The sequence below is a fragment of the Arachis duranensis genome, chromosome 4 (assembly GCF_000817695.3).
Source record: "Arachis duranensis cultivar V14167 chromosome 4, aradu.V14167.gnm2.J7QH, whole genome shotgun sequence".
Taxonomy (NCBI): domain Eukaryota; kingdom Viridiplantae; phylum Streptophyta; class Magnoliopsida; order Fabales; family Fabaceae; genus Arachis; species Arachis duranensis.
Window position 1 is genome coordinate 117952268 of NC_029775.3, and position 11020 is coordinate 117963287.

General features: G+C 25.7%; 2 protein-coding genes across 2 annotated transcripts in view; both read right to left on the reverse strand.

Annotated features, from left to right (window-relative positions):
* Window positions 1–6285: 6285 nt before the first annotated feature.
* Window positions 6286–7267, reverse strand: LOC107486367 (uncharacterized). Its single transcript, XM_016106901.3, has 3 exons — window positions 7141–7267; window positions 6855–6943; window positions 6286–6717 (listed from the first exon to the last, which is right to left on the reverse strand). Exons 1-3 carry the CDS (start codon window positions 7162–7164, stop codon window positions 6561–6563), a joined length of 270 nt encoding a protein of 89 aa, XP_015962387.1. The 5' UTR covers window positions 7165–7267; the 3' UTR covers window positions 6286–6560.
* Window positions 7268–9007: 1740 nt separating this feature from the next.
* The window catches only part of LOC107486366 (protein DOWNY MILDEW RESISTANCE 6), a 4612-nt gene continuing 2599 nt past the window's right edge, over window positions 9008–11020 (reverse strand). The window contains exons 3-4 of the mRNA XM_016106900.3: window positions 10486–10807; window positions 9008–9335 (exon numbers count right to left, since the gene is read on the reverse strand). Coding sequence (XP_015962386.1) covers window positions 9102–9335; window positions 10486–10807 — 556 coding nt within the window. The 3' untranslated portion in view covers window positions 9008–9101. The remainder of the gene's footprint in view (window positions 9336–10485; window positions 10808–11020) is intronic.

Here is an 11020-nt window from a genome sequence, read left to right on the forward strand (position 1 = left end):
CTAATATATATTAAAGAAGTTGGAATATCTCTAGTGAATAAAAAAGATGGAATTGTTATGTGCTATAACTCACTTTGACAAAGATATATATTTTATTTATTTATTTTTATATTTTATAAAATATAAAAATATTAACTGTATTATTATTATCTTACTATATAAACGAAGTTAATATCTGATTTTAGAAATAAAAATAAGTATTTATTACAATAATTAATTTGCTTATCAGAATATACAAAGTTGCATTGACTTTTATTAGAAGTTACTATTGTATAACATCAATAAAAGGGCAAGAGTTTTGTTATTTGATTGAATCATGCTTTTAGAACGTTCAATACAAGCAACGAACGCATGATGAAAATAAAAAATAAAAAATAAAAAGAAATAGGGAGATAACAGTGATTTCGCTCTTACCAGATTTTGCCCAACCATATTTTCTTTGTCACTTTTCTCGAGTGTACATCTTAATGTATGAGTATGTGCCGATAAGCTTATGGATTTAATTTGAAAAATAAACAATAATGTACAACATTTTGTGTCATTTACCCACATACTATTGCCACATCAGGTTATCAATTAAAGTCAAATCTCTCTCATACACTATTTGAGTTGTCATTCAAAATTTTAAATTTGATTGATTGTTTGTGTTAATAAATAAAGCGCATACTAATTAACTATACCTTAAACGTATCTCATAATATCAGCCATGGCCTCTAGTATATTTGATTGCGGAAATATTTGGTAACTAAAGAAAATTAACCAAAAATAGTTATAACTTACCTTATTTAGTATTTATTAATTATTGCGACAATTAATGAATGTTAAATAAGATAAATTCTGACTGTTTTTTTGTCTTCCTAGTATTATCCATTTAATTGATACAAACTCTCCATATAATTATCATTATAAGATTAAGATGGAATAAACCAATTAAAAAAAATAGAGTGAGTAATTATTTTACTCTACTTAAATAGTTACAAATTTGAATTTTTTTTATAATAAATTCGTCTGTAATAAATTTATCTTTAATCTATTGAAAAAATATATATACTAAAATATTGAATATACCGTGAAGATGATAAAAATTATTAGTCCAATGGATCCTATAAATTATTGTTCTTTTAGCATCACTGTTTTTAAGACAGACTTTCGGTTATTTTGATATCTAAAATTGACATAATATAATTCTTTTAATATTCAGATTTTTTAATATGACAAAATTATCATTCTATCCCTTAACTCTAAGATGACGAAAATATCCTCCAACCACGTATCAGAAAAAAAATAATTTGATTTATTTCAATTTCTTCTCAAAAATTAAATAAATGTTGTCATGATATATATTTAACCCACAAGTTGGGCTCATCCAAGACTATATATGCCTCAAATGAAAATTAAACAAACACAAGAAATTTGCAACTAAAAATAAATAAAAGAAAGAAAAAGGAAAAGATTCTTAGCTTTATGGTTTTTGGCAATGGCTCCACAAACACACCCACCCCATGTGTTGAAGGTCCCCCCCTAATTTGATTTCATATATATAGATAGTTGAGTTGAGGGATATGAGTGAGTTTTGTCTTTGTTGTTGTTGTTTCTTTCATTCCCACTAATAATGAAAAAAAGAAATGAATAAAAATGTTGAATTCCCTTTGCAAAGAAGGGCAGAATTAGGTAACCTTATGTTGCAAAAGGGTAGGAAGAGGCATGTGATTCCGGTGGCTGCTTGGCCACAATGAGCATAAAACTTAAGACCTTTGTGGGGCTCTATATAAATAATATGCCTTTTAAGAACTTCTCTTTCTCTCTATCTATCTTGTGCCACAAAACACCACAAGCAAGAAATAAATATTCTTGATTTTGCATGTTACCCCCTCGTGGGAATATCACAATCGTCCTTCCTATACCAAAACAAAACCATTGATAAGTACCTCACACACTTGCCTTTCGGAGTTTTTGTACCTTCATCTACGACCTCATCGATATTCTTGTTTCTACATTAATGGTCTGCATTAACTAGGGATAACAAATTCATTTTTCAACGGTAAAAGTAAACATTCATTTCTAGCCAAAAACTGCTTCGGTGTTTTCCAACAATTCAAGCTTTTTGGGATTAAATTTTTCTACTTACATCTTTGATTTGTTAACCCAAAAATAATTAGGGTAAGATTTAATTTGTCATAAAATTATTTTTTCTTAAAACCTATACTGATGTATATAAACGATTATATTTTTAACATATTTCTTTAGACAATTTTTTTTTTTGGATTTGTATAAATTTTTTTACATAGATTTTCAATTTTTTTTTTGTTATACTATTTTTTTCTCTTTTGGAGATCGAATTTTAGATTTTTTGGTCATAAAAGCTCTGACATATATTATGTCATGAAATTACTTGTCTCAAAAATTTAAGTTAATAGAAAAAATATATAAATAATTATATTTCTAACATAATTTATGAATAAATAAATAAATAAAATTAATTTTAATTAGTTAATATTAACTATTTTTGTTATAAAACTTTTTTAACTCTTGTTTTTTAGAGAATTTGAGATTTAGCATTAAGATTTAGAATTTAAAGTTTAAAATTAAAAAATAATTTTAAAGTTAAAAGATAATTTTTAAAAATTAATTATTGATATTAACTAAAAATTAAAGTTGGCTTTCCTAGTTGATCTCTTAATTTATATAAACCCATGTATATATAATTTTACATATATTATATAATATATAGAGCTCGTATATTCCATAAAAGTAATCAACATTAACAAAATAAAATAAAAAATATGTCAATCACATTAGATTAAATAAAAATGCTTACGTTATTCTTCATACAATTATATATTTTTTATGCTTCATATTATAGTATTTACCTTTTTCTTCCAATCCCAACCATTAATATTTTAGAAGTAGATTATTACTAGGATTTTATATCATTATTGCGTTAATTTTAAAGCTAATTTTCTTCCTTTACGCTGTCTAAGAAATATAGTATATGCGTTAAGATATATTAGGTTCGGTTTATTTTGATTTGATTTAGACCCACATCATCATGTTTAATTGGTCATGATGTAGTTTTTGGACTTTGTGTGAATGGATACAAATAATGCTAAAGTACCATACTAGTACTATAATTAAGAGGATTAGGAATTCATCAGCTCTCAATAATTAAACCCTGAAGTTTGCTTACATAATTATTTTTTGGTTGCTTACGATATCTTTTAGTTCGATAGATTAAAAATTAATTTATCAAGGATCAAAATTTTATTTAACAGTCTGCTGTTGGTCAATAAATTGCTATATGCATAAGGCGAAATTCGAATTCCCAACACTTAATTAAACAAACGAATGAGATGACTATTCGCCCAACCCAAATTAATTTATTTACACAATTATGACAATACAACATTATTCTAGATGTAGCCCAAGAATACAAGCAATAGTTAAAACAAGTTGTGCAATCAATCAATCATAATTAAGAAACTTCTCTAAGAATAGTCACAACAAAAATTTCCCCCTTGCTCCCATTTGTCTCCCTTTTTTGTAGTAAATTAATTGAAATCCATCCCCATATTCCTAATGACACATGAACCCCACTTTTCATGCACAAGGCAACCTAATCATCTTGGGAGAGAGAAAACATTTGGCTAATCATAGTACTATTTCATGAAAGTTTCAAATGAGTTTAATCAATTAGTATTTTAATTTTATATGATTATTAATTATTCTAATTAATATTATTGCTATAGCTAGCATGTGTGTAGGAGATATGTCCTAACCTACCCAATCACATGATTCATAAAATACATTAACTGATTTTTATGTTGCTCAAGGAGAGGTTAATTAATTTCATTAGAGACTATAAACTAATATAAAGTTATAATATAAAACCATCGGAATGTGTGTGTGTTGTTGAATAGTGCAAATTCACAAGATGATATATTGACTTGATGCCTCTTTTTCCTCAAAATCTTGTGAGCCTCTTTGACCCCTTCAATTCATTCTCTCAAGAATCTGTCGGTGGATACATTTTCTATGCTCACATAATGTAAAAGGAATTATTTTAGTTTTTCACGATATTTTTTAATTTAAAAAAGTAAAAAATTAATTGTTTATAGATCTAAATTTTATTTAAAATTTGTTGGCGAATAAAATTACTGCATAAATAAAATAAAATTTAAAATTTTAATATTTATTTAAATAAATTAGTGAGTTAATTACTTGAACAATCCAACTTTTAACCTAAAAAGAATTATTAATGGCTCTTCCATGTTAAAATAACTTCCCAAGGGACCCTAAAAATTTAGGTTGTCTTAAATAAAAATAATGATCCTATACTAGCTACTTTAAATTTCCAAATAAATCCAATAAGTACCACACAAAATTAGTGTCCTCCATATTAAGTAGTTTCCAAATTGAGATTTGAAAAATCTTTAAATCAAATTGATGAGCATGCATGCATATCTCCAAAGTCATGCTTGGTTGATGCAAAGTATGGAAAACAATGATTCCCTAAATGAAAGCGATATTTCACATGCGTTTGACAATCATGCTTTGATTGTACTTTATTTAAGTTTTATTTTTTGTGGGACTCTTAATAATAATGTGTGCAATAGTGTAAGTAAGCCTGTATAATTTCTTTATGCTGAGAGGTTTTAGTTTTATTATCCTAGAAATTTAAAATTGAAAATGAGTAGAAAAAAAAATGTCTAGAGACTAGAGAGTATTAAACTAAACTAATAGGGGGACCAACCAAAAATTTTAGATTTTGGATGATGAAATACAACTAATTAAGTTGTTATAAAATTAACTAATAAAAGGCATACACATTGATGATTATAGTATATTAAAAAAAATACTAAGGCCTCTATGTCGGGTCATAGGGTAGCCAGGAGTTGGAATTAAATTAAAATGAATTATGCTTGTTTTTAAGTTTTCCAAAAGTTATTTTTTTATTATATAGTTTTAATCATATTCTTAACTTGAAGGCCATTATTCATACATAAAACATGGGGGAGGAGCACAATGTTGCATGATAACATATGATGTACCAGCATCTCATAGAATCATCATATGTACCTAAAGAATGTGCGTTTGAGGTATTTTCAATTGACATGGACTTTTTCTTTTTTCTTTTTAGGTTCGATCATATAGCCTTGATCCTTTATTTGATTTCAACAAAACTCATATTTTTTTTTCTTTTAACGTATCCCCTTGTTTGGAATCATCATATGTACCTAAAGAATGTGTATTATTGTATACAAAAAAAAAAAAGAATGTGTATTATTGTATATTTTTTTGTATGATATGATATGCGTGTATTATTGTGAATATTTGTATTTAATTTATTTCTATATTTTTTTTGGTGTACAATTTAAGCCGTGTTGCGATTAAGAGTTCCTCTAGATTCAACTGTGGCAATGACATATCACATATGGTTATTATTATTTTTTATTTTTTCGGGTTTATTTTTTTTTTTTGGACTGTAATATATGAATTTATTAAACATACATCACAATATTATATAGGAAAAACGTTTAACAAAATTTGGGCTCTATATAATCCCCAACTTAGAACTTTATATATGGGCGTATAAGTGATCCAATCTTAGGTCCAAAAAAAAGGATCCAATCTCAACACCAAAACTTGGTTTTCTGCATGGCTGTCTGGGTTTAAAGCCTTTAGCAATTATTAAATCCAATGAACCCAATAGCAGGCCCAACATTGGGGATTATGTTATCCAAAAATATATCAATGTCAATTAATTATACGATAATTTAAAATTTTTTAATAAATTTTTAACGAAATCAACTAAAATTTAGTATTTAGTTATTTTTGTTAAAAGAAGCTCAATTTTTTCTTAGTACAAAGTTAATTTATTTTTTTTATAGATAGTTTTATCTGTATTTACAATTTTTTTAAGTATAAATAGTTATTTTTTAAAAGGGCAATACTAGGTAATTAATAATCTTTTTAAATAACATGAATAATTACCAATAAAATAAAAATACATTATTATTTTAAATTATCCATCTAAATCTTAATATTAGAATAACTATCTATACACCTAGTAAAATGAACATCTGATATATTTATTATTCACATTATTTAATATTTTCATTGTCTACTTATACTTTTTCTTTTTAAAAAGATAATCATCCCGCTTAGGAATAAATATATGGTAAAAAAACAAAACAAACGACTTTAGATATATTTTTCATTGTAAACAAACAACCAATTTTTATATATAAAAGAAAAAAAATTGATATGTTCAACAATTTTTTTTGTTTTACATTTAAACCAACGTTAACTAACACACACACACTCCCTCTCTCTTACCTAAAATGATCTTATTTTTGGACACTAACAACGTACAGACGCTTGCAAAATAGTAAAATACACAAATGAGAAGTAAGGTTTGATAGCTGAAAACTTCGTGTGAAGTTGATATTTAAAAATTATTATCTAACAATTTTCAATTATCAACTTTACATAAAAAATAACTGCACGTGAATTTTTACCTATTTGATATGATATTATTATTAGAGTTTTAATGGGAAGATTCATGATGATTTATCTTGGCGACTGAAGAAGTGGTTGATGGTTGGCATAATCTCCGGTGGTCGAGTGCGAAGGAACTTCCTCAGTCCATGCTCTACATATTTCTCTCCCTCTTCTGGGTTCTCTAACACTCCCATGTTCCTTCGAGCTTTGCTCACCCTATATATACATTTATTATTATATGTAACATAACATTTATGAAATGTCAAACAATTTAAATTAAAAATTATACTTAAGGATAAGTTAAACATTTCATATATTAGTTGTATGTAATTGAATTTGAATTTGAATTTTACCGAACATCAGGGTTCCTTATCAAATTTCGTGTTAATTGAAAGACGCACATACTGGTCACAAATGTCATTGCCGCCATTAGAGGGTAAACCTGCACATTCACCTCAATATTCATATTATTAATGACATGTGCCAACTTCTCATAAGACATTACTAATTAACTTTATTAGCATCAAAACATAAAGTAACACATATAACTGACCTGGAATAAAAAATCATATAATAATTAATTATATATCTAAGAAGTCGTTAATATAAGATAAATAAAACATAACATGGTATATATACCTCAGGTTTCATCCAACGCCCCATTAGTTTAGGAAATTTGTCTCCTTGATGGGAAAAAGAAAGAGATGAAATGCCTTCTTTGCTTCTTGGATTTCAAAATATTTGCTTCATTATTTGATCTTATTTTCTTTTCATGCTTCTTCCTGTGTGCTATTCATGTCTATATATATATATAGTAGAATTTGTAGCTATCACTTTGTAATTAATTAAGGAAACTTGGCATGCAAGGTGGCATTTAAAATTTAAATTACAGTGTGCTGTGTTCAAAGGTAAAGTATTTAACATTCATTAGTTAGTAACATGAAACCAGGGGCTAGCCTCATGTTTTTGCATGATACTATGTATTCTTTATAAGCTAATAATATTATTTATTAATTGATTAAATTACGTAGAGGAATAATATATATACATAAAATTTAATTAACCTTATGGACCTACCAATGGAGTTGTGTGATTTTGACCCAGAACAAGACCTTGACAAATTATTAATGACAACTATAACGAGAATGTTCCATTTTGAATAAAATAATAAATTTTGACAACTAATTTGATTGGTGAGAAAGAGATCAGATTAGGACAATGGAAATCACTTCCACCCTTTCGCTTCTGAAAGTACTAAGAATTCATTTCATTATTGGATAAGGTTTAGCTTATTTATATAAAATATACTTTAGTATTTTTTTTTTTTTAATTTGAATTGGCGTCTTTCCTGGTGTTTGAAACGAAGTATATTAAAATTTTTTATTTCATGAAAAGATTAATTTATATTATTATACTATGGCGACTTGCATTTGCTTGATATTGATATTTTGTTCCATCAATTGAAATATTGGTTTAGAGTTTAGACTATACGTATTTTATGAGTTTATCTTGTACAAATTGTTTTAAATTTCATATCTCAAAATTATTTTTAAATATGTTTTCTTTAATTAAGATATGAAAAATATTCTGTGTACATATATATTTGCATTAGTTAACTGCTTTTTCTTAAAAATAAAAAATTTAAAGTATAAGGTAATAAACTAATTTAAAGACGAATTTGATTTTGTCGATTCGTGGTGGCATTAAGTATTGTAAATTTTTTAAGTTAAATTTTTCTCTTACTAGGCAAAAAATTTAATAATAATATTTATATTAAAATTAAATTTATAAATATAATTTTTTATGTTTGTTATTAATAAGATAATAAATAAATAATTCTACAAATAAAAAATATAAAATAATTTATAATGGTACTTTTTGAGTCTTTAGTGATTTAAAATCTTCAATAATTGAATTAGAACTAAATTTTTTAACAATTTATAATATTTATTGAATTTTTTATCAATGTATATAAATACAATAATATCAATACTTATTAGATAACTTTTTTTATTTGATTTGATTGTTAGATGATCTTTTTTATTTTTTGTTAGATAACTTTTTTATTTGATTTGATTTTATCTTTTAATTTTGATATGTTGTAAAAGCCGACAAAGATCCACTCAATTCAGTCCAAATCCAACATATTTTTAATATTTAAAATTAAAACCTATTGTGCAATAGAAATAAGAAATAAGAATTAAACTTGAGTGCTTTAAGTCATAGTAAAGTATTTGAATCAACTGAATTATTTTTTATTTTTTGAAAAATTACTACTAATTTTTTTATAAAAAGATTAGAGGAACCGTGGCCCTCTATTGTCTCAACTAAACTCCACCCCTAATAGTAATACCAATATATTCTTTGAGTTGTTTTAAATTGTCAAACATTTTTAACTTATTATATTTGGAAATTTAGCAAGGTTAATTGGAGATTAATTTCAAGAACTATAGAAAAATTTTGGAAGGGGTATATTATATGTTTTAATAATGGTCACAACCTGATGTTAATAAGTAGTGCTGGCAAACACTATATTATTATATACTCATATATGCATGCAAACATAATTAGGGTGTCTAGATTGAAGCAAAGCTTATTAATTAAGGGAGTAATAATTGAGGTTCAATGTCTGGACCCTTGGTCATGAAAATTGTTAAGAAGTCTGAATATGTTATGGATTTGTAGATTGGGGGATGGAGAGTTGTCAAAGCCTTTGCAGGTTCAATAATCGTTTCATTTGTTGGACGGATAAAATAGGCCACGGTGGTTCTTGCCCTCTCACAGTTTGTTACAACACGATGTTCAGCACCGATCAACCTTCCATTGCTAATTATCTACACATATCAAAACTTTCAATTATTACTAGAAGCAAAAAATAATTAGTAAGTAACAAACTTTTTTTATTGTGCCATCTTGTATGGACCGAGTAAAATCAGATTCGTCTTAATCTGATCTAATTTTAAATATAGACCGAGTCTATTTTTAAAATTCTTATCCGATTATAAATTTAACAAAACTTTATTACTTTTAGTCGATAATAATATCAGATCTAGATCATTTAAAAATCGGATCTATATGAAATCTAAACTTAAAAAAAAAGGATAAAAACAATTTGCTATCAATAAAACTTAAAATACAGAATTAAAGATTGACACAAATTTATCTTATATAAATTCCAATTCATAATCTCTAAAATCAAATTTATATTTTAAATAAACAATTTTATTACATGATTGAAGTTTTTATATAACTCAAAAGTAAAAAATTGTGTTTGATTTAAAAAAAATTAGAACAAGACAAATAAAAAAATCTATATAAATTCATGCAATAAACCATAAAATCACCTATATATATATATATATATGTTTACAGTGATTACAGTGACTAACAACTGTTGTTAAAATTAAAATTATATAATTTTTGTTTTAGTTACACTTTTTTTAAGCAATACTTTTTTAAAGTATTATTTAATAATAAAAAATTATTATTTTAATTTTAACAACATACACTTTTTAAAACACTATAATTACTATAATTACCGTAGAATAATAATACTAGAATGACCCTTTCATAAAAAGTACATATGTAAATAAAATAAATTACAAATTATGAATTTAAAAATTGTATATCAAAATAATTTTATTTAATAACTAATTTGTTATGTTTTTTATTTTAAGAGGCTTAAAATTTTAAAGAAATTAATTACACCGAAACTACTGTATAAATACCAATTCCATCAGCATCAAACTTGAGAGAAGAAATAAAAGTTAGCAAGGATATAATTGTGTTTATCATGTTACTATTATTTTTGTGTTTAGAATTGCATAAAGGTGGAATAAGTCAGGTGCAAACTTTACGTGAAGTTGACTGCACCTGAGTTTTCACTTTGCGTAAAAGATATAATTTAAAAATAATTAAAATATTATTTTAAAATTAAATACAAAGATAACAAGAAATAGTTAGAGAAATGAATATAATATATACCTGTAAGAGAAGTCCAATGTTAACTACAAAAGCATTTGGAATTGGTTCAACTCCAATCCATTCCCCATCTTTGAAAACTTGAAGTGCATTTATATCTTTCTCTTGAAGAAGAATGGTAAGAAGGGTAGGGTCCCTATGCTTTGGAGCTCCCAATGTTAAACTTGGTTCTGGGCATGGAGGGTAATGATGAGTTAGCAATAATGGACTTTCACTAAGTCCACCGTTGCAATATTCTCGATCAAGTCCTAGCCCTTCACATAACACCTCCAATATTTTCACTCCCAATTTTCTCATTTCTTCTGTATATCTCTCAACTACTTCACTGTCATAATCCACAATTTTTTTGTTAATTCCAATGATTAATTAATTTAAGAGTTTACTTTAGTTAGTAATTATTCTAAAAACATATGTTATTGAAATAAATTTTTTTAATGAATATTTTTTTCATAATAAATAATATATATATATATAAACACACATGTCCTAAAATCGCCGCTAATTAAAATTGTGACAGTTTTATAAAATTATCGCAAAA

Excerpts from the sequence above, each read along its gene's own strand:
- LOC107486367 (XM_016106901.3), bottom strand. The coding sequence starts at position 7,164 with ATGGGGCGTTGGATGAAACCTGAG. Across the intron at positions 6,944-7,140 it reads GGCGTTGGATGAAACCTGAG|GTTTACCCTCTAATGGCGGC; the intron begins GTATATATACCA and ends GTGAATGTGCAG. Across the intron at positions 6,718-6,854 it reads ATAAGGAACCCTGATGTTCG|GGTGAGCAAAGCTCGAAGGA; the intron begins GTAAAATTCAAA and ends ATGTATATATAG.